This window comes from Halichoerus grypus, chromosome 10 (genome assembly GCF_964656455.1).
Source record: "Halichoerus grypus chromosome 10, mHalGry1.hap1.1, whole genome shotgun sequence".
NCBI classification, from domain to species: Eukaryota; Metazoa; Chordata; class Mammalia; order Carnivora; family Phocidae; genus Halichoerus; species Halichoerus grypus.
In genome coordinates, this window is record NC_135721.1 from 57745437 (window position 1) to 57769705 (window position 24269).

The window sequence follows — 24269 nt, forward strand, 5'->3', positions numbered from 1 at the left end:
TAAACATAAAACTTTTCACTAAAGGCTTATTTACCTCAGTTCCATTTACTCAGTACATCATGACTAGCTTTGAACAAAAAATTACAAAGCATATTAAAACACAAAAAACACAGTTTGAAGGGACAGAGCAAGCAGTAGAACCAGGCTCAGATATGGCAGATATGTTGCAATTATCGGAACAGGAATATAAAACAACTACAAGGTAGTTAGAGGTATCTAATGGAAAAAGTGGACAACATGCAAGAACACATGGGTAATACAAGCAGGGAGATGGAAACGTTAAGAATCAAAAGAAAATGCTAGAAATCAAAAATACTGTAACAGAAATGAAGAATGCCTTTGATGGGCTTATCAACAGATGGAACACAGCAGTGAAAAGACTGTGAACTTGAAGAAATGTCAGTAGAAACTTCCACAGCTGAAATGGAAATAAAAAAAGGAATGAAAAAGAACAGAATATTCAAGAACCGCAGGACAATTACAAAAGGTATAACATACACATAATAGGAATACCAGAAGAAAAAGAAAATGAAAGCAACAGAAGCCACTTAACCAACTGAGCATTCAGGCGCCCCAATAAATTTTTTTTTATAAAAGTAAAAATCAGGGGTGCCTGTGTAGCTCAGTCAGTTAAGCGTCTGACTCTTGATTTCAACCCAGGTCTTGATATCAGGGTCGTGAGCTCAAAACCCCCACTGGGCTCCACAATGGGAGTGGAGCCTACTTAAAAAAAAAAAAAAAAAGTCAAAATTCATATGTTGGGAGACAAAAAATAGAATCATAAAATGTCCAGTTAAAACCAGACAAGGAAAAAACAAAACAGTGAAGGCAGAAAAAGAGTGGAAAACATAAAAGAAACAAAGAATAAAGGCAAAGATTAGAAAACAGTAACAAATATGGTAGATATCCAACCATATCAGTAACATCAATGGCCTAAATAAACTAATTAGAAGATTACCAGAATGGGTTTAAAAAAAAAAAAAAAGACCAAACCTAAGTTGGGTCTACAAACTAAATGTTGTCTATGATAAACCAATTTTTATTTTTTCCCTCCTCCCATATCCATCTACAAAAACATTTCCATGCTGGTTACACTCCAACCCCATAGGGACCTCTTCTTATTTGACTAGGAGCTGATGGACTCAGCAGGATCCCAGTTGCCCAGGCCTGGAATGGCTATCAAGATCCTCTAAGAACCGACTCCATTATCCCTCAAGATTTGGGGTCATGGGGTTGAGCTCCACTGTTTTGGAGTGGGATGGACTCATTTACCCCATGGGGACCCCACAAATCTCTGTTTGTGGCAAGAGCACTGAGTACAGCCTACCCTGAAACGGGAGATGGACCCAGGGAGCCAGGACTGGGTCTACAATGCTGGAGGCTGCTCTCCTCCCTTGCTTTGGACCTCCCACCTGGGGCCTTTAGGATTTCCATCTGGGCCTGGATGTGGTGGGTAAGCCCTAGGTCAGCCAGCCATTTCCCTAAAACTACGGGGTGCCCAGCCCTGCTCTACTTCTGCCAAGAGGGAAAGATCCTGTGAGGGAGACCTTTTGCAACCCTGTGCTGCTGGCCTCAACAGGGCTTCTGTGAGATACCAGTGTCCCAGGTGTCTCCCATCAGAGAACTTCCCTGCTCTGCCCTGCTTATGATAAACCAACTTCTAATATAAAGACACAGATAGATTAAAAGACACAGATAGATTAAAAGTGAAAAGAAAAGATACACCATGCTAACACTAATCCAAAAAGCTGGAGTAGGTATAATAATTTCAGACAAAGCAGACTTTATAGCAAGGAACACTATCAGAAATAAAGAGAGCATTACATAATGACAAAAGAGTCAATTCTCCAATAAGGCATAGCATTCCCTGATGTGTAGAGCTTAACAACAGAGCATCAAAATACATGAGGCAAAAACTGATAGAACTGCAAGAAGAAATGGATGAATTCAGTATTATAGCTGGAGACTTCCATATCCCTCTAGCAGGAATTGACAGATTCAGCTGACAAAAAAACAAACAAACAAACAAACAAAAACATTAAGGACATAGTTCAACTAAACAGCACCATCAGTCAGCTGGATCTATAGAATACGTCACCTAGTGAGAGCAGAGCACAAATTCTTCTCAAGTTCACATGTAACATTCACCAAGACAGACCAAACTCTGGACCATAAATTACATCTTAACAAATTTAAAAGAACTGAAATCATACAAAGTATCCTCATGTACACAATGGAATTAAACTAGAAATAAATAGCAGAAAGATGACTGGAAGACGCCAAAATACTTGGAAGATTAAACAACACACTTCTAAACAACACATGAGTCAAAGAAGTCTCAAGAGAAATTTAAAATATTTGAATAAATAAAAAAAGAAAATACAACTTATACCAAAAGTTGTGGGATCCAGCAAAAGCAGTGCTTAGAAGGATATTTATATTGACTGCATACGTTAGAAAAAAAGAAATCACTAATCTAAGCTTCCAATTTAGGAAACTAGAAAAGGGCAAATTAAACACAAAGTAAATAGAAGGAAAGAATAAAAATTAGAGCAGAAATCAATGAAATTGGTAACAGGTTACCAATCAAAACCAAAAGTGGGTTCTTTGAAGAGATCAATACAACTGATAAATTTCTAGCCAGGTTAACAAGAAGAAAAAAAAAGAAAAACACAAATTATTAATATCAGAAATGAAAGTGGGGTCATCACTGCTGATTCCGGGCACGTTAAAAAGGTGATAAGGAGGGGGGTGCCTGGGTGGCTCAGTCGGTTAAGCATCTGCCTTGGGCTCAGGTCATGATCCCAGGGTCCTGGGATTGAGTCCCACGTCGGGCTCCTCGCTCAGCGGGGAGCCTGCTTCTCCCTCTGCTTCTGTCTGCTACTCTGCCTGCTTGTGCTTTCTCTCTCTCTCTGTCAAATGAATAAATAAAATCAAAAAAGGTGATAAGGAAGTATTATATATAACTCTATGCCCACAAATTTGATAACCTAGATAAACGGACCAATTCCTTGAAAAACACAATCTACCAAACCCCCTACAATGAGAAATAACCTAAATAGTACTATAACTATTAAAGAAACTGACTTAATAATTAACAGCCTTCTAAAAGAGGAAGCATAGATGAATTCTACCAAACATTTAAGGAAGAAATTATACTAGATTAATTCCCTACACAATGTCTTCCGAAAAATTGAAGCAGAGAAAATATTAATTCATCTAAAGGCCTGCAGCTTAATGCCCAAACCAGACAGATATTATAAGAAAAGAAAACTACAGACTAATATTTCTCATGAATGCGGATGCAAAAATCCACAAGAAAATATAAGCAAATCAATTCTAATAATGTGTTTAAAAGATACTATACACTACAACCAAGTGGAATTTATTCTAGGCATGCAAGGCTGGTTCAACATTTGAAAACCAATTAACGTAAGTCATCGTTTCAACAAACTAAAAAAGAAAAATCATATAATTATATTATTATATGCAGAAAAAGCATCTAACAAAATCCAATGTTCATGCATGATAAAAACTCTCAGCCAACTACAAATAGAGGGGAACTTCCTCAACTTGGTAAGAAACCTATCTACAAAAACTTAACAGCTAACACCATACTTAATGGTGAGAAACTACATGCTTTCCCACTAAAGCAAGAAAGAGGCAACGATGTCCAATCTCACCACTCCTATTCAAGTCATGCTAGAAGTTCTAACTAATGTAGTGAGATAAGAAAGGGAAATAAAAAGTATACAGGTTGGGAAGGAAGAAATAACATTGTCTTTGTTTATACATGACATGACTGTCTACGTAAAAAATCCCAAAGAATCAATGAAAAAATCCTGAAACAAATAAACAATCATAGCAAGGTTGCAAGATAATAAGGTCAATACACAAAAGTCAAACTGTTTAATTATATACCAGCAATGAACAACTGGAATATGAAATACAATACCATTTACACCACCAGCACTAAAAAAATAACCTAGGTATAAATCTAACAAAATACATCTATACAAGATCTATAAGGAATACTACAAAATTCTTATAAAAAGAAATCAAAGAAGGGGTGCCTGGGTTCTCAGTCAGTTAAATGTCCGACTCTTGATTTTGGCTCAGGTCATGATCTCAGGGTTGTGAGATCACTGGGCATGGAGCCTGCTTAAGATTCTCTCCCTCTCCCTCTGCCCTTCCCACGCCCCCCCAAAAAAATCAAAGCAGATCTAGGGGCGCCTGGGTGCCTCAGTCAGTTAAGCATCTGCCTTCGGCTTAGGTCATGATCCCAGAGTCCTGGGACAAGCCCTGCACCGGGCTCCTTTCTCAGCAGGGAGCCTGATTCTCCCTCTCCCTCTGCCTGTTACTCCCACTGCTTGTGTGGTCTCTCTCCCTCTGTCAAATAAATTAAAAAAAAAAAAAAAATCAAAGCAGGTCTAAATAAATGGAGAGATGCTCTGTGCATGGGTAAGAAGACTCCATAATGCCAAGATCTTAGTCCTTCCCAACTTAATCTAAGTTCAATGCAATCCCAATCAAAACCCAAGCAAGTTATTTTGTGGATACCAACAAACAGATTCTAAAGTTTATATGGAGAGGCAAAAAACTCCAAATAGCCATCACATTATTGAAGGAGAATCAACAAAGTGAGAAGACGAACACCACCTATCTTTAGGACTTATTATAAAGCTACCTGGCAACTGAGCATATAAAAAGATGCTCAAAATCATATGCCACCAGAAAACTGTAAATTAAAACCACAAGATACCACTAGACACCTATTATAATGGTGAAGATTCAAAGCACTGACAACATCAAATCCAGGTGAGTATGTAGAGCAAAAGGAACTCTCATTCATTGTGGTGGGAATGCAAAATGATACAGGCATTTTGGAAAACAGTTCAGCAGTCTCTTATAAAACTAATCATACTCTTACCGTGATACAGAAATTGTGCTCCTTTACCCAAATGAGTTAAAAACTTACGTTCCATACAAAAACCTGTACACAGATGTTTATAGCAACTTTATTCATAATTACCAAAACTCAGAAGCAACCAAGATGTCCCTCAATAGAAGAATGGATAAACAAACTGTTACACCCATACAATGGAATATTACTTAGCACTAAAAGGAAATTAGCTACCAAGGCACAAAAAGATACAGAGAAACTTCCAATGCATATTGCCAAGTAAAGAAGCCAACTTTGGAAAGGCTACATACTGTATGATTCTAACTATATGACATTCTGGAAAAGGAAAACTACAGACAGTAAAAAGATTAGTCGCTGCCAGGGATTCAGGAAAAGGGATGAGGAATGAATAGGTGGAGTACAGGGGATTTTTAGGGCAGTCCAACTATTCTGTATGATAGATAGTATAATGGTGGAATCATGTCGTTTTACATTTGCCAAAACCCATATAGGTGCGTAACATGAAGAGTGAAAACAAGGTAAACTATGAACCTTTGATAATAATAATAATGTGTCAATACTGAATGAGGGTGATCTCTATGAAATGGTATGGAATGATTTCCAGGATATATTGTTAAGTGAAAAGCAGAGTGAAACAGAGTACCAACAATATTTTCTTACCTCTTACCTCTTTTATGTAAGAAAGAAGAAATAAAGGGTAAAGTACATGTATATGATCATTTGTGCAAAAAGAAACAGGAAAAATATACCCAAACTCAACAAATGATGTTAGAACAACTGGACATTTATATGCAAAGAATGAAGTTGGACCCCTTCTTGCCACCATAAACAAAAATTAACTTAAAACAGATTCTTAGGTACAATTTAAAGTACAAATAACAATATAAAAAATAGTTTAATCAGATTCCATGAAATTTAAAACCATTTGTGCATCAAAAGACATCATCAAGAAAGCAAAGACACTCACCAACTCATGGAATGAAAGAAAATGTTTGCAAATCACACACCTGATAAGAGTCTTATACGTAAGATACATAAAGAATGTATGTATACATAAACAATGCAATGCTAAAAAGATGAACCACCCAATAAAAATGGGCAAAAGAGGGTCACCTGGGTGGCTCAGTTGGTTAAGCGTCTGACTCTTGCTTTCAGCTCAGGTCGGTGTGATCTGGGGGTCATGGGATCAAGCCCCATGTTGGACTCCACACTGGGCGTGGGGCCTTCTTAAGATTCTCTCTCTCCCTCTCCCTCCACTCACCCTCTCTCTCTCTCTCTCTCTCTCTCTCTCTCAAAGGGAGAAAATGGGCAAAAGATACACATCTCTAAAAAAAAAAAAAACCAACATATAAATGGCCAATAAACACAGGAAAAGACTGTGCTAAACATCATTGAGCAATTAGAGAAATGTAAATGAAAACCACAATGATATAGCACTGTACACCTACTAGGATGGCTAAAATAAAACAGACAATAAGATGTGTTGGTGAGGATAAAGAGCAACTGGAGCCCTGATACATTGCTGGTGGGAATATAAAACGATGTAGCCAGGTAGGAAAATAGTTTAGCAACTCCTCAAGAAGTTAAACAAAATTACCACATGACCCAGCAGTACCACTTCTAGGTATATACCCAAGACACAAATGTTGATATCAACATTATTAATAATAGCCAAAATATATAAACAACCCAAACAACCATTTAGGATAAATAAAATGCAGTATTCATAATAGAATATTTTCAGCAATAAAAAGGAATGAAGTATTGATACATGATATACATGGATGAACCTTAAAACCATTATAAGTGAAAGAAACCAGTCACAAAAGACCATATAGTAAGATTCCATTTACATGAAATGTCTGCAACAGGCAAATAGAGAGAGGCAGAAATTAGATTAGGTGTTCCCCGAGCAGGGGTGGAGTAGGAGTACAGGACAGGCAGAAGAGGAAGAAGAGGGGAGGGGAGTTCCAGAAGAATAGGGAGTGACTGCTAATGAGTACGGGTTTCTTTTGGGGATGATGAAAATGTTCAAAACTTAGATGTCACGTGATGATGGTTACACAACTCTAGGAATACACTAAAAACCACTGAATTGAACACTTAGGGTGAACTGTATAGTACATGAATTATATCTCAATAAATGAAGAGAAGGAGGAGGGGGAGGAGGGCAAGGAGGATCACCCAGAATAATGAAACTAGTTACAGTCAGGTGTTGGGTGGAACAAGAGGAAAAGGATAGAGGTGGGAAAGGGATAGATGAGATGGAGGAAATACACTTTTTTTTTTTTTTTTTTAAAGAACGAGAGCATGGTGGGAGAGGGAGAAAGAGAATCTCAAGCAGGCTCTACGCCCAGCACAGAGCCCCCTATACAGGGCTTGATCTCACAACCCTGAGATCATGACCTGAGCTGAAATCAAGAGTCAGACACTGAACCAACTGAGCTACCCAGGTGCCCCAGGGAAATATACTTTTTTAAAAATAGTTCTTACTTGGGGAACCATATTAAAATTTTATTAACTTATAAGTTAATTAATTCAACAAGAATGGAGAGGTATTTTCTAGAGCAAAATACAAATAAAAAGAAATAAAGCTATCTGTGTTTTGAATTAAAAATATAACCAAACTGAATGCTAAAGCTAGTGGATAAAACTTTGAGAGGGAATGGATATTTACATACATATACATATATGTATATGATGCAGTGAGTATAGAATCACTTTGGTATTCCTGCCAGAAATTCATAATCTGAACCTACACAGACAAACTGAAATTGAGGAACATTCTTCAAAACTATCAAGGTCATGAAAAACAAAGACCAAAGAACTCTATCAGGTTAAAGGAGAGTGAAGAGATACAACAGTTAAATGAAACATATGACCCTGGATTGGATACTGATTTAAGGAAAAAGAAAATTATCTTTTTGCTAGAAAGGGAATTATTAGCATAACTAGAGAAAAATGAATTAGGTGTCTAGATTAAGGAACAGTACTGTATCAATGTTAATTTCCTGATCTGATAAACTGAACTACAGTTCCTATGAAAATGTCCTTGTTTTTAAAAAATACACACTTAAGTAATTATGGGCAAAGGAGCATCATGGGTAATGTTAAGAAAAAAAAATGACATACAGGGAGAGCAAAAGAGAATGATAAAGCATATATGGTAAAAAGTTGCCACTTGGGGAATCTTAGTGAAAGGTATATGGCAATTCTTTGTACTACTTTTGCAACTTTTCTGTAAGTCTGAAATTATTTCAAAATAACTGTTCTTTTTAAAAAAAGAAATAACGAGGGGTGCCTGGGTGGCTCAGTCCTTAAGCATCTGCCTTCGGCTCAGGTCATGATCCCAGGGTCCTGGGATCGAGCCCCACAATGGGCTCCCTGCTCAGCAGGAAGCCTGCTTCTCCCTCTCCCACTCCCCCGCTTGTGTTCCTGCTCTCTCTATCTCTCTCTGTGAAATAAATAAATAAAATCTTGGGCGCCTGGGTGGCTCAGTCGTTAAGCGTCTGCTTTCGGCTCAGGTCATGATCCCAAGGTCCTGGGATCGAGTCCCACATCGGGCTCCCTCCTCGGTGGGAAGCCTGCTCTCCCTCTCCCACTCCCGCTGCTTGTGTTCCTGCTCTCACTATCTCTGTCTCTGTCAAATAAATAAATAAAAAATAAAATCTTAAAAAAAATAAATAAATAAATAAATAAATAAATAAAATCTTGAAAAAAGAAAGAATGATGCAACAATATACCTCCTGTTAGAACCTTAGTGCCAAAAATGGTACCTCCTATAACAAAAGGTTATTTATAAATAACGTAACTGAATAAATAAATGAGAGAAGCCAAATCTTCCTAATGGAATTCCAAATAATGTGAGAGGAATAAAAGAAACAGAAAATCATCATTAGAATACAGTAATAATTGCTGCAGCAAAAATCAACTAAAGAATTTAGAATCAACTAAAGAATTAGAATCAACTAAAGAAACAACTTAAAATTAGTGGTTGAAACTTTAAAGAGAAACAGGAGGGCGCCTGGGTGGCTCAGTTGGTTAAGCGACTGCCTTCGGCTCAGGTCATGATCCTGGAGTCCCAGGATCGAGTCCCGCATCGGGCTCCCTGCTCAGCGGGGAGTCTGCTTCTCCCTCTGACCCTCCCCCTCTCATGCTCTCTCTCTATCTCATTCTCTCTCTCAAATAAATAAAATCTTTAAAAAAAAAAAAAAGAGAAACAGGATATTTACACAACCTCAAGTTATCTCCCCTCCAAAATTTATTGATTCTGTGGTGACTTTAACATATGTCCACAAATTCTTTGATACTCCTCCTTCCAGGATATGGAACTGAATTCCCCTCTTCATGAGTATATATTGGACTTAATGATTAGCTGCTAACAAGTTGAGTATGGAAAAGAAAAAAACAGTTAATTTACACTGAGAAATCTGTCAGGCTCTACCTTAACCACATGATCAAAATGAACACCACCAATAATAACTCATGTTGCTATCATGTGCCCTCTGATATGATGTGATGAGGGCACTTCACCTCTGTGGTATCTTCCCCAAGTCCATAACCCAGTCTAATCATTAGAAAAACATCAAACCCAATTTGAGGGACATTCTACAAACTACTAGTCAGCACTCTTCAAAAAACTATCAAGGTCATGAAAACCAAGGAAAGACTGATAAACTGCCATAGATTAGAGAGGCTAAGACGTGACAACTAAATGCCATGTGGTATCCTGGATTGTATCCTCAAAAGAAAAAGATTATTAGTGGAAAAACTGGTGAAATCTGAGTAAGTCTATAGTTTGGCCTAACAATAGTGTACTAACATTAATCTCTTAGTTTTGATAAATGGCCATGGTAAATTTATTTACCCTAATTTTACCCAAAGGAAGCTGGGTAAAGACTATACTGGAATTCTCTGTACTATCTTTGCAACTCTTCTGTAAACCTAAAATAATTTCAATAAAAAGTTTAAAAAAAATAAATGAATTCATCAATTTTTAAAAGATTATTTTGTAAATTAGAGTACTCTTCAAATTAAAGCTGAACCATTAAACTCAATTTCTAAACTGACTTATTGCATGAGTAAACTCAGTTTCAATTAAGTTACTTTGAGATAGGGTATTACTACATGCTCATTGCATTTAATGATTTTTGGAGGGGGAGAGAGAAGAATGAAAGATAACGAGGGAACTATTGCGTGTGGTAAACAAGATTTTGGACGCTTAAGGGAAATAGTTAAGACTAGTAAAATAAAATAAGGATAGGTTTAAAAGATTAAAATTACCGTATTAACAGTATCCTAAACAAACAGGAAATCTGGAAGATTCCCTTTAGGATGATAACTACCACAATAACAGAAACAAAGGACAGAAGGGGCTAGGAAAGTGTTAAGGGCTATCATAAAAGCCTATACCACAGGTTCCCAAGCTTTCTGGCTTTACAAGGCCTTTAATGTGTCAGTAATTTTTTCACAGGCCAAAGGAAATACCTAGCCATTCTGTTTATTAAGTAGTCAGGTCCAAACAACTTAAGAAGAATGTATGTCCTAACAATGTGGCACCTATGTTGGGCACTGCACAACTTCTCCAACCTAAAAAAAAAAAACCTCAGAGGACACTCACTTTCTCTTTCCCTGTTCCATATATATTTTCACATCGTACTTGCTTTTCATAACAGCAACTGCCAAAACTCAGCTTTGTAAAAATATGGTATCAATGAAAGGAATACAGCAAACTAATTTTGAAAATGAACTACCTCAAGCTAGTAGTTTATGTGGTTTCCAAAAGATGTTGCTGTATTTCCCTCAAAAATTTTAAGCATCCTTTGATATACCTGTAGAGTTCTCTGCAGTGCCTTCAAGGCTCCACAGTGCACAGTTTGGGAACCATGACTTTGGCAAAAGATGACAAAGGATGCCACCAAGGCAGTAGCAACAAAAAAAACTAGAGTGAGAAAAAAGGCATGCCTCAGAGACAAAAAAAAAAAATCAGATCCAGAAATGTTGCCTGGAAGTATAACAAGAGTGCAAGCACTTGAGAAGTTTCAAAACTTTTCAAAAAAAAAACTATTGTGTTTTTAGCTATCCCCCAACAGTGCTTGCTTCTATGGATGAGAACAAACTTGTCTTTTTTTTAAATGAATGAATAAATCTGTTCAAATGTTTATATTAACTTGACAGCTTTATATGTGGCACAGCTAAAGTACATTACTCTCATTTTTAACACACACACATACACACACATTACAAAAATGGCTGGAAAAAAAGAAACAAAATTGAATTCAAATTTTCAACTCAATAAATGTTTCTGGAGTACTAAAGGAACTGTCATCCAGCATCCACCGAAGCTTTACTTCATACAGATATGTGAAAAAGAATAATATGCAATAGTTCTAAAACCTGGCTTGATGATAGAGCTTAAACAATCAGGGACCTTCTAAAATGACAGACTTGCCAGCACCATTCCAGACCCACAAGCTCAGGCTTTCTAATGGACATGGAAATCTCCACATTTGCAAAGTACTCCAAAGATTCTGAAATCAGATAGTTTGAGAGGAAATGGCTAAAACAGCACTGTCCAGTAAAACTTTTCAAGATGATGGAAATGATCCATGTTTGCACCGTCCAGTATGGCAGCCCCTACCCACATGTTGCTAGTGAGCATGTGAAGTGTGGCTGACGTGACTGAAAAACTAAATTTTTAATTTCATCTAATTAAAGTTAATTTAAGTTTAGATGTGAATAGCCACATGTGGTTGGCTGCTTCTGTACTGGACAGCACAGAACTTGATGATTTATGTTAAATACCCATTCTTCTAAATTTTCCAAGTTGTACCTCTGATTTAAATTAGATGATCAGAAAACTAGGTAAACTTTATCCAATTTCACAGTCTGAGTCTTTTGTAGTTGGGAGATTTTATCCAATGTCATACTTTTTTTTTTTCTCACAATAGAAGTCCTCTCTGAATTAAGTTCTAAGAAAATTCTCTGCAAAAGAATTTGGGTATTTTCTTTAGCCAGAAGAAATATTACCTGAGCCAGTGTGCTTCCCTTTTTGCCTCAGCTGCCAGTAAACTCAGAATCAAGTCCAGTGTCCAGTGGTAACTCCTCTTAAGTGTCTAGTAACATGCACTCTCTGCTCCTCTAAGACTATCTCTGTTCTATTTATATACCTAAATTAGTCAACATAGTGTTATTTTAAATTCTTAAGTGGATAAACTCTTTTGGACATAGGCAGGGTATCAACTTTTAAAGTGATAACTTCTTTGATTAAAGTCAATGTTTTTACTGTTAACTGAAATTTAAAGTAAACGTTTTAAGTGTTTTCTCATTTAAAAAGTACTTTTAAAATAACAACACTGGGGTTAATAACAAAAAGAAATATTTTAACAGGACAAATTTACTAAAGAAAATCTTTAGGTACCAGTTAGCAAAGCTGCCTAAAAATATCACTATAACAATGATAAATAAGACAAACATAAACTAACATCCTGCTGTAATTCTATAGCCCCCATTTCACAAACTCAGTTCTACCCCTTTCATAAAATATGCAAAAGTCCTGATGCAGAATATGAACATCCCTATTGAGCATTCAGTTCAAAAAGCTTGTGCAATTTTTCCTTCAGAACACTGGACTATTTTTATATCATGCAGTGAACTACTTCGGTGGCTCTTTTGTTGAAATTTTCCACAAAATTAGAACAAACACATTTGATACATCAACAGCACATTTCTAGAAATGCCTAAAGTTCCCTGAGCATCTAATTGCAAAACTAACGTCAAACTAACCTAAATTATAAGAGTAGAATCTCTTCACATAATCCCTTAAAATTTCATTTTAAAAATCAACCTTTAAAATACATAAACCAAAACTTCCTACCAAATTAAGGTAAGGGAATTTCACATTACTGAAAGATACAATGTACTAAATGGGTTCATTAAAAAAATCATGATAGGAAAAATTTTTTTATGAGAAATTGTCATAAAGAAATATATCCTAAGTATCACACATAGTCACCACAAGATACACACTCACAAATGCTGGCAAATGAATTCTATCTACTTTAGAAGAATTCAGTTAGTTTCCTTAGCCAAATTACTTACTTGAAGCGATTACTAAAACTGATGAACTGATTTTGCTCCAGAAGTAATAATATGTCGTTCCTTTCCCCAAAAGCCAAAGTATTGCCAAAACTTGGTTAATTTCAGCACAGTGTTTCTTGCTAGCATGCTTTCTGGTTTACTCCCACCTCTGGGTCACTCCAAACTTCTGTGCTAGTTTGTCTTTCTCTAACACTCTTAAATGTTCCAGTTATTTTTTCAGTGTTCTTGCTTATTCTACCCTTTTGTCTAAACAGTTCTCTTCATCACTTATTGCTTAAATAATCACATAAAGATAGTAATAACAATGGGTAACATTTATTAAGTGCTTACTATATGTCAGGCACTATTCTAACCACTTTACAGGTTATTATTTCATTTAATTGTCAAAACAACTTTATGCTGGAAGCACTGTTAGTATCATCACCATTTTATAGATAAAGTACTAAGAGGTTAAGTAATTTGTCCAAGGTTGCACAGTCTGAAAATATGTATTTTTGTACATACACAAATATAAAATGTTCCTTAATGCTATTGTAAAGTTTCTTTTTGGGCACCTGGGTGGCTCAGTCAGTTAAGCGGCCGCCTTCAGCTCAGGTCATGATCCCTGCTCAGTGGGGAGTCTGCCTCTCTCTCTCTCTCCTTCTGCCCCTTCATCCCGCTCAGGCTCGCTCTCTCACTCAAATAAATAAATAAAATCTTTTACATAAATAAATAAATACTTTCTTTCTATACGGCTGGAAGGCAGGCACATGGGCTCTCCTCTATTGTTTAAGTAGGCTCCACGTGTGTTCAAGCAGGGGCTTGAACTCACACCCTGAGATCAAGGCCTCAGCTGAGATCAAGAGTCAGATACTGAACGGACTGAGCCACTCGGGTGCCCCTAGGCTCTTCTCTATTCTTATGCAGTTAGACTACAATAAGTTAAACTAATAGTTTGTAGGTTGGGTACAGAAAAGACAGAAAGGTCCTAGACTCTAGATTCCACAAACACTAGCCGCAAGTAACTCCAAGATCTAGAGCAGAGGTCAGTAAACATTCTTAAAAAGGTCAGATAGTAAATATTTTAAACTCTGCAGCCACCCAGTCTATGTAGCAACTATTCAACTCTGCCATATTAGTGTGACAGCAGCTACAGACAAATGGACATAGCCATATTCCAATAAAACTTTATTTACAAAAGAAACAACTTGGACCAGGCCAAAGTTTGCCAACAATCTAGAGGCATACTGAATCTGGTGTGGAGGCAATCGTGATATAAGCACTATGATATCAAATTACGGCATACAGGGGCTTCACTATTTTCCTTAAATTACCTCATGTAATTGAACTTTTGTACAGTTGAATTTCGCATGGAATAAATATTTAAAATCTGGATAAAATACTGCATGTAATAATTCCAGTTTAAAAAAAAATCAGTCCATAAAACACATAATATTACTAACAAAGTAACATATCAATTTATTATCTACTAAAATTAAATCTACCTTTGACAATTCATCACATGGAAAAGAAGACTCAGCTATTTCCTTTCAAGGAATAAGGTGTTCAAGATTCACATAACTTGTAAAAAGAAGTCCTACAAAGTAAAACTTTCTGCCCTATCTCTCCCCTCATTGAATAAGATTTTAGTACCTGACTATCTTAACCATTTTTCCTCCAATTATTCTTGGCAACTTCAAGAGCCACAGAGATAATCTGTCTCACACTTCAGCCTATAAATTCCTTGACCAACCTTTTCAGTCCCCAAAATCTTTTCCTCCATTCCATCTCAACCACCAATTGCCATTGTCATACCCTACAGCTATAGTCTTATAGTACAAAAGAATGACCCATTCAAATATAGAAGAAATTCCACTTATATAAAAAAAAAGAAAATTAAGGTATACTCCTATTTAATGTATATGGCATAAATAAAAACATATTGAGGATGTGTGCTCATTTTTTATTAATTTTTTTAAGATTTTATTTTTAAGTAATCTCTACACCCAAGTGGGGCTGGAACTTACAACCCCGAGATCAAGAGTCGCATGCTCTACCAACTGAGCCAGCCAGGTGCCCCATGTGCTTATTTTTTTTAACTGATAAGCAAATGTGATCAAAAGGAGACCACAACCTTTATCTTGTCATTAACATTAACCACATCCTCCACAATCAAACATCTCACTTTGACTCCTACCTCCCATATTTCCAGCTCATTCACTCTGGTAACCCAAACCCACCAACTATTCAACCTCTTCAACATATCAAAATCATTATTCTCTTCTCTTTTTCATTGACCATCCTACCTTTCATGTCCTTATTTTCCTCCTTTTCCATCTCATACTACATGGTTCATTACTATAACCACTCCCGTGCATTCGCTTTCAATTTCCTTGCCCTTCTTTCTCAGTTGTACATTCCTGAGAAAACCCATCCCTGGTTAAATCTAACTCTGCCTATTCTATGCCTGCACCCAAACAAGGAACATAGCTGAATTAAAATTTGCAAACTTGCTGGTTGCATTCACTTTAAATTTTTGACCACAAAGTTAAGAAGCTCCTCACCACTACCCATCAATCCTTCTGAATTTCCCCAGTCAATTCTTGTTTTGACAATTTAATACCTCCTCTCTCCTCAATCCTTTGACACCTCTTTCTGTTACCTCTCTCTTGGCTGGTAACCTCTAATATTATTTCCCTGAGAAAACAGAAGCCAACAGAAGAGAATGTCCACACCCTCATGCACCAAATCTACCAACTTACCTGCTTCTCTACCCATGTCATCTACCCCCCTCCTTTTAACAATGAATTGTCCCTGCTTCTACTCAAGTTCAACCTTTACACTTGTGTACTGGATCCTGTTCCTGTTCTCTTATTCAAGGACTTTTCTCCTGAAGGTACCTCCTCTCCCAGCACATCATCAGTTTTTCCTTCTTTACTGACCATTTCCATCAGCATTCCAATGTGCTGCAATATCTTCCGTGTGAAAGACATACCTTGACCCCTTGTCCCTCTCCAGCTACTACCTAGTTCTCTGGTTTGTAGCAAAATTCTCCATGAAAAGTATCTACACTGACCATATTCACCTCCTTTCCTCTAACCCAGTCTAATCATGCTTTTATCCCCACCTCTCCAGTGAAACCATTTCTCAAAGTCACCAGCTCTTTCCACCTTGCCAAATCCACTGTCATCTTGCTCAACCTCTCAACAGAACTGACACAGTTAAACACTTCTTTCCTGATACATTTTGCACTTGGTTCCTTGAAGAATACACTCTCCTGATTTTCCTCTACCTTACTACTGCTTGTTTTTCAGTCTTCTTTGCTGGCTCTTCCTCTTCTTTCCTACCTCTATATGTTGAAGTGTCCCAAGGCCCAGTCCTCAGTCTTCATAATCTATTTAACACCACAGGAAATTTCTTACAGCCCCATGGTTATATATTCTATCTATATACTAAGAGACTCCAATCCCTTCTCTCCCCTAACCTCGAGACTCTTCTAATTAACTGCTTAATTAAGATCTCCATCTGGATGTCCCAAACTTTAAGAAAAGCAAAGCCAATTCTTGATGGCCCCCTTTTCTTCTTCAGGTGTCCCCTATCCATGTAATTAACACTGCATTCACCTGCTTGTTCAGCCATCTCTCACTTTACCTCCTATCTAATCCATCGTCAAGTCCTGCCAATTATAACTTCAAAACCTTTGTTTCCAGTTACACAGGTTTATACATTTGTCAAAACCTATTGAACTATACACTTAAAATTGATGCATTTTACTGGATGCAAAAGTTTAAGTTACACCTCAGTAAAGTGTAGTGGTAGTATATGTGTGTTACCTGCATATATCTGACCATTTCCTACCACCTCCACCACTACCTCCCTGCTACTTGGACTACTACAATAGCCTCCTAACTAGTATTCCTGCTTCCATTTTTACTCATGACAATTCATATTCCACAAAACATCCAGAATAATCTTTCTAAAATGTAAATCATATTATATCACTTCCCTGCTCAAACTTCTCCAATTGCTTCCTATACACTTAAAATCCAAAAGCCCTTAGCGTGATCTCAAGGCCATACATTAACTTACCCCTACCTACTTCTCAGACTTCACCTCTTTATCATCTATCCCTTGTTCTAGACACAATGGCCTTCCAGATACTCCTAAAACAGACTCCTAAAAAAAGCTTGTGTCCAATTATTTTTTTAACGTACTTCAAAAGTAGATTCTTTACATGAAAGCTGATGTACCTCTCACTCCATTAAATGGCCAATAGAGAAATGCTTGCTTAAGCCATCCAAAGAAGTGGATCTGAATGAGTACTTATGAATATAATTTGGCCTTCATAAACTCAGGTTAATACTTAAAGTACATGCAACATTCTAATGTCCAATGGAAAACAAAATTGGGATCAGTTACAGAGAGCCTAGAATATCATATTAAGGAGTTTATATTTTATCTAACAGGCAAGCATCACAAACTTAAGCACTAAAAAGAGCTGTGTGTGGTGTTTTTTTGTTTTTTTTTTTACTTTTCAAATCCTGAGATCACAAGGTTTGCAAAGAGGTATGGAATAATAGAGAAAATGAGGAGTTACTTTCAGGGTTACACACACACACACACACACACACACACACACACCCCTTTTGGTACCTCTACAATATTGAGCCATGTGATTGTATTACCTATTTTTAAAATAAATTATAATTAAATATATATTTAAAAACAAAAAAAAGGAATTCTTACATGACATGGAAAGATAAGAAACAAATATATTTATGCCTTTTTGGGAAAAGTTTATAGTACTTTAAATACTTTTTTAATGCCATAACTGAGAATTAGATAAAATATAAAAACCTAGATAAAATATGTTCATATAGGTAGATGATAAAGACACATACACAAAGTATAATATATACTCATACATAATGGTTCATATATTAGGGAGCTCCTACCAGAATTGAATTCTACAACCTAAATTATAACCACAACTTGCCAACTTTGAAGTAGTTTCCTTAAATACCTGAAAGCTCATAAAGTGAAGACTTTTCTCAGAATCTAAAAGCCTGCAAATGATAAAAAAGAACCAGGTAAGAAAGAAACTAAGAAAAAAGATAGCAGTCTCTTTCCCTCAAACTCAACTCCAGTGGCCATCTCACTACTTGCCAACAGCTTTATCAATTAAGTGATTAATAATTAAATGACTTTGAGACAACAATAGGAGTAGAAGATACAAACCCCTACCAACTCCATATTTGCTAGAGCCTTAACATGGCAATCAAGGAGTGATGAGGACGAGGACCTCACAGTATAGTGTCCTTCTCTTAGATTAATAAGTCATTCAGGCTTTTGTTCCTCACCTAAGTTCTAGAACCACTACAACATGAAAGAATCAGGAAGTGGACTCTACTGAACTAACGAAACTCACACCCATCAGCCAGAGCAAAGGTAAAATAGGTAAGACAGCAACAGAGAAAAGAACTTTGAGAAAGCAGAAGCCCCAAATCCTCTAATCTATAGAATCCATCCTTTGATCAAAGGTAAAGTACTGTGAGTTTGCTCATGGCCTAGATCTAAAAAAATATCCTTAAACCCTTACCTTCATCCTGTTATCTGTCATATCCAGGCTCATACCCTATGGCCATGACAAAAGAACATGGGAAACATTCTCCTCTCCTTAATCACAGAAAGAACACATGCCCTCTTTAAAAACATACCCTGATTCCCAGGACCCTCTTCCATCAACACACTATGCCTTTCCTGAATCTCTTGAGTTTCATCTTCATTCCCTGAGTTTCAAATTCATGCAGAAGTCAGTGTATTTTGAATATACTTTATCCTGGAGTCATGAATGGACACTTGGGAAAGTTGAAAACATTATTTTAAAATGCTGCTTCTTAAATTTTAATACACAAACTGTGGATCTTACTAAAATGCAGATTCTGACTCAGTAGGTCTGGGGCAGGGTCTGAGAGTCAGCAGTTCTAACAGGTGGTCCCAGGTGTTGCAAATGCTCCTGCTTCTCAGAAAACACTTTAAATAGCACAGTTCTAAAAGCCAATGGAACCTGTATATACAGGTTACCTCCAAAGACACAATCCCAATGGAATGCTATCTGTTCTCTTTTTATAGTTTATTTCTTCTTCTCTATACCAGATCTATTTTCTTATCCTCTCAACATCTGCAATTTATCTTCCATGTTATTACTATAAAATTGAAAATTCCAGAACATCCAAATGCTTCTAGTGTTAAAGCCATATCCTATCATAAAGACCTAATTTAATAGGTGTACCATAATGGCCATCCCTAAAAATGATCAAGCCATCTATTCAACTGTAATCGAGTTAAATTTTCATTCTTGCTTTCACATTGAGACATATTAATAACAACTTACATACTTCTCAAGGAAAAAAAAAATTCAGCCATACTGCAAACTATGGGGAAGAAACTGATTTTGTCACTAGAAGAATCACCTGATATGTTCTATTGCCCTTAAAAAAAGGAGACTCAAATTTAACCATCTTAAAAGTTGATATTCCCAGTATACTGCCCAGTTAAAAAAATACTTGTAATGAGGATCTTCCTCATTTCCTAGTTTAGGTTAGTTAAGTACCCAGTCTTCCAAACCAGAAACTTGGGGGCCAATCTAGGCCTTTCCCTCTCTCTCATCCCCATCTTTTCCAGACCCCTGACTGAAATGACCACCAAGCCCTATCCATTTTGTGTCCTAAGTGTTCCTCTCAATTACCTGTGCTCTGCCTTAGTCTAAGCCTTTTCCCTCACCTTACCTACTGCAACAGTAGGCAGACATTGCTGCCTCCAATCACCCTTTCCATTATGATCCTTACTCCACATTATCATCCAAGTGATTTTTCCAAAATGCAAACCTAATGTATCTTCTACTCAAAGCCCTTCACTATCACAGAATAAAGTCCAAGCCACATATAATAGTCTAAGCACATAACTTTCCATGATTGGAATCCTGCCTACCTCTCTAACATCATATCCCACTGCACTTCTCCCATCCTGCACTTTAAGCCCCATTATTAACAAACTACACTGCTTGAATTTCCAGCACATCCCATGTTATTTAATTCCTCCATACTTTTTGCATAGGCTGTTGCTTCAGTCGAGAATATCCTTCCTTTCTTCCCCCTTGGCTTTCTGGCCAACTACTATGAATCTTTCAAAACCCAACTCAGAACCCAGGAAGCCATCCCAAGACCCTCTACCCTTAAAGAGTTATTTCCCCACTGCCAACTTTGTAAGTAATAATGGCATTTACTGGGCATTTACTGTGCCTGACACTGTTCCAAGCATTTTACATGTATTAACTCATTTAATCTTCACAATAACTCTTCCTATGAAATGGTGCCATTATTTCTTTTGCAGATATGGAAACTAAATCACAGAAAACTAAATAACCTGTCCCCAAGGATAACCAACTGTTAAGTGATGGAGACATTAAAATCCCTACATCATACATATTTGTATTCTTGTACCTATCACAGTGAATTTATTTACATGACTGTTATTACCCTGGACTGTGAGCTCCTTGAGGGTGGGGATTATGTCATATTCAATTCTAAAGCCACAGTACCTAGTGTAAAGTAGGTAATCAGTGCATGATTTCTTGAATTGCACATAACATTCCTAACAAGTCCAAGAGAAAAGCATTCATAAACTAGTTTCCCAATATTCAAATATGCTTTAAGAGTTCTAGAATAGAGCAATTTATTTTTTCATCTAATAAAAAGGATGTTAAAAAGAGAGGTACAGACATGAGATTACAGTCCTTGTGGACAATGAAATGGACTTATTTTTGCAGTAATACTACTTAAACACTGTAATAAATCAAAACTCAAAGGACCATTTGCTTAACATTAACTCTTTTTCTCTTACTAAATAAGAATTCTTGCTTACCATTCAAGACAGTGAAAAGAAAGCCCTAAATTTACTTTGCTCAAGTAGAAAGAAGCAAATCATAGGCCAGAACTACTAATTGCTTCCTTAAGTCTGGCCAAGAAATGTATCCCATTAGGCAATTAAGATAAAATACAGTTGCCTGATTAAGCATATAACAGAAGAATTTCTAAGGTTGTATTATGGACTGGCATTCCATTATTAAAATAATGAAAAATTACTTATTTTAAGCCAAGAAAAATGAAAAATCAAGAACAAAATAAAATAGACTATCACCACCCCACAAGAATATAGATTTCTATAACTCTATTAAAACGCATACGTTACAATACATATGCATATGTTTACAATATTCAATAGCATTCTCTGTATCTCCTTCAAATTATAAAAAAATCAAAGTTATGCTAACACTAATGATGAAAGACCTCAAGACCAAATCTTCTGTACTTAGTAAGCTCTCACAGTTACAGTCCTATGAGCCATACTGAAGTGCAGTAATTAAAACCCACAGGGATGGTACCAGCAGCAACAGTGCATACCACAGTACTTGTTGGAGTAATCTGTTCCCTGCCCAGCCTGTACACACTCGTGCACTACAGAAAGGTGAGTCGGCTGTCAGCTGACTTTAGGCCACAGTGAGTTTAGGCCACAGCAAAATCTACCCCCAGACATGTCTTACCATTTCTTGGTACACTCAACCATCAACTCCTGGTAGGAGGCCACAAACTGGAACTTGGATGCATGTTTTCCCACACGCTGCAGTCTCTTCCAAACTGAAGCCATGATGATCAGTCACTGGAGCAGTTCTGGGTTAGCAATACAGCAGCTTTAACAAAGCAGAGGGCCCAAAGCAAAGAAGCTTTGCATGTATGTCTGTACTTTAAAAAACTCAACTACAACTTGAAATGATGTTTGGGGTCCATAAGTCTTCTCCCTGTTTCACAGGGTAAATCCCATCTTAGATGAATGGCCCAGTCAAGAACAGTATGATACACATGACAGGATGAATGAGAGGAGGTTCCCTCATGGAGACATGACCATTCCACCTCAGGAGCTATATGATGTATAATCTGGAGGACTGAAAAGCAAAACAAAGAGAGAAAAATATGAGAGAAGCATGAGGAGTGACTAACCACCCATGTTAGATAACACTGCAACAGACAACCTCAGTTCCCTGCATGTTTTTCAAACAATGAAACAAAACACCAACCTCAAAAGCCAGTAACATCAAGGATGCAAGACATCAAGGAAGAAATTACAATTCACACCGAAGACGTGGAGCAACACTCCAGGTAATCACCATCAACAACAATCGAGAAACGCAAGTCGGGGCCCTACCTCCCCCTCCTAGCATCACAGAAGGGCGAGCAGAGCGGGAAAGTCTAGGGATGCTGTTTAATGTCCACTGCCAGTCAGAGGGAGGAGTGGAACATTTTAAAATAAACTTTGTTTCTCGGCTGATAATTAATAGCCTCCAGTCCTAGAATATGTGCTTGGAACAAATTAAGGAGCGAGGAGGAATGCTGTTGTTCAGTCGGAGGGGGAAATGGATGGGGAAAGAGGAGTGGAGGGAAATCTCAAGGCAGAGGGAGGGCAATGTCCTGGCTCCAGGCCACTCGGGCTCTCCACCTTCGCTGCCAACCGGAGGGAAATGGAAACTCCTGCCTGGGCGTTAAGCAATGACCAGCGGGGCAAGTGCACGGTGCGGGGTGCGGTGCCTCCCTCCCCCTTCCGAAGGGAACAGTCTGCCGGAGCCTCCTTTCCTCACGCACAGAACCGACCCCTGCCCCACAGCGGTGGCAGGCGGTGGCTCGCCCGCGGTCCCTGTCACCCAAGCGATGCCAGAAGACCCCAGCCCGGTCCCCGAGCCCCGGCCCCGCCGCACCTCCACTCCTGCCCCCTCCTCACACCTCTAATCCCGCTGTCGGGCTGAGTCTGGCCCGGTTCCCTCCTCAGCGCCGCTCCTCCGTCGCCGCCGCAGCAGCAGCCGCCGCCGCCGCCACCGAGTCCTCCATCCCCGCCGGAGCCACATGGAACAGCCGAGCCAGCCGCGGCGCTCGCGGGAGCCGGGGTCTGCAGCCCCTCAGGCGGACGGCGCGCCTCACGCCCGCCCCCTCCCGGACGGAGTCGCCCCGCGACCGTCCCCCACCCTACAAAACCCTGCCAGAGCCGCCGCTCAGAGCCCAGCACCCCCTCCCCCGCCTTCCTCCTCCGCCACCATCATCATTACCTCCCCCGCCGCACCTCTCACACTAACCCTACCCGCGGCGGCTCAACCTCCGTCCGCCCCGCCGCCATTGGCCCGGCACCGCGCGTGCCCCGCCCATCTCGGTGGCCGGGCCTCTCAGTGGTGGGGGCACCTCATTGGCCGATCTGGGTGCCCATAACAGGGGCTCCACCCCCTAGCTCTGGAGGTGTTTTTCCCCCAGCCGGAACGCCGTGCACAGTCTACCCTTCTTTAAAAAAAAAAAAAAAAAAAAATTGGAACCCACCAGGGACGATCCCGCCCACTCTTCTGATTGGCTTGGAGAGGGAAACGATAGGCGGGAGGAGTAAGGAGTGTTTATAGTGAACTGGAAGATGGTTGCTTAAGGTGGATGTCCGTCGAAGGCGCGGCTGGGTGCCGGGCGGGGTTTCTGGCTGGAGTCTGAAAGTAGAGCCGGGGTTGGCTTCTCAGCAGCTGTGGGCTCCGTGGCTCCTGTAGTTTTCTCTCCTGTACTCTCCTATCCCCACCCTAGGAGCTGGGTGCGCCTACTCCTCCGCCACTAGCAACCAGGGTGTTGCGCACAGAGCCTTGGTTTCACCCGATTTCTCCTGGGGTTTTTTTAAGTAATGACCCTGCCAACCCACACCTAACATTCAGTCTACTGGTCCTCAACGGGATACAGTAAGCTGAGCTAGAAGCAAAATGTTTACGGTGCAATTTCTTCTTGTTCTGATTCTTCAACATTTCTTTGAATCTTGGTTTATTTTTCTTGCTATCTTCTTTTTCCCCTGTAAATGATTCGGGAGTGGCCAGCATATAAAAAGGGTGGTTCTAGGCAAAGAAGAGCATGAAATAACCTAAGGAGAGTGTGAGGGCAGGGACACCTATCCTTGTTAAAAGAGCCAAGGATCCTTTTGAGAATATGATGAAAGTTATAGACACTAACCAAAGGAGGGAAATTTAACCTATCATAAAACACAAAAATTTGCTTTCAATTTTAGGTGGTCACAGACCTCTTGGTGTAAAGAGGGCAAAGAATTATATGGGGGATGGGGGTCCCAACATTTAAGGAATAAGCAGAGTAAAGTGGAAAAGAGACTGAGGAGGAATGGTCAGAGAAGTAAGAGCACCCTATAA

At 38.6% G+C, this 24269-nt stretch overlaps 1 protein-coding gene across 10 annotated transcripts in view; it reads right to left on the reverse strand.

Annotated features, from left to right (window-relative positions):
* EHBP1 (EH domain binding protein 1) overlaps positions 1-24269 on the reverse strand; it is a 416635-nt gene that overhangs the window by 310410 nt on the left and 81956 nt on the right. For 4 of the 10 annotated variants that reach the window (XM_078056495.1, XM_036117923.2, XM_036118011.2 and 1 more), the window contains exons 1-2: positions 22837-23060; positions 21606-22004 (exon numbers count right to left, since the gene is read on the reverse strand). In XM_078056495.1, coding sequence (XP_077912621.1) covers positions 21606-21709 — 104 coding nt within the window. In that variant the 5' untranslated portion in view covers positions 21710-22004; positions 22837-23060. Of the gene's footprint in view, positions 1-21605; positions 22005-22136; positions 22337-22836; positions 23062-23156; positions 23309-24269 lie in introns of those variants that run through there. The other 6 variants (XM_078056496.1, XM_036117698.2, XM_078056493.1 and 3 more) reach the window with 5 other exon arrangements.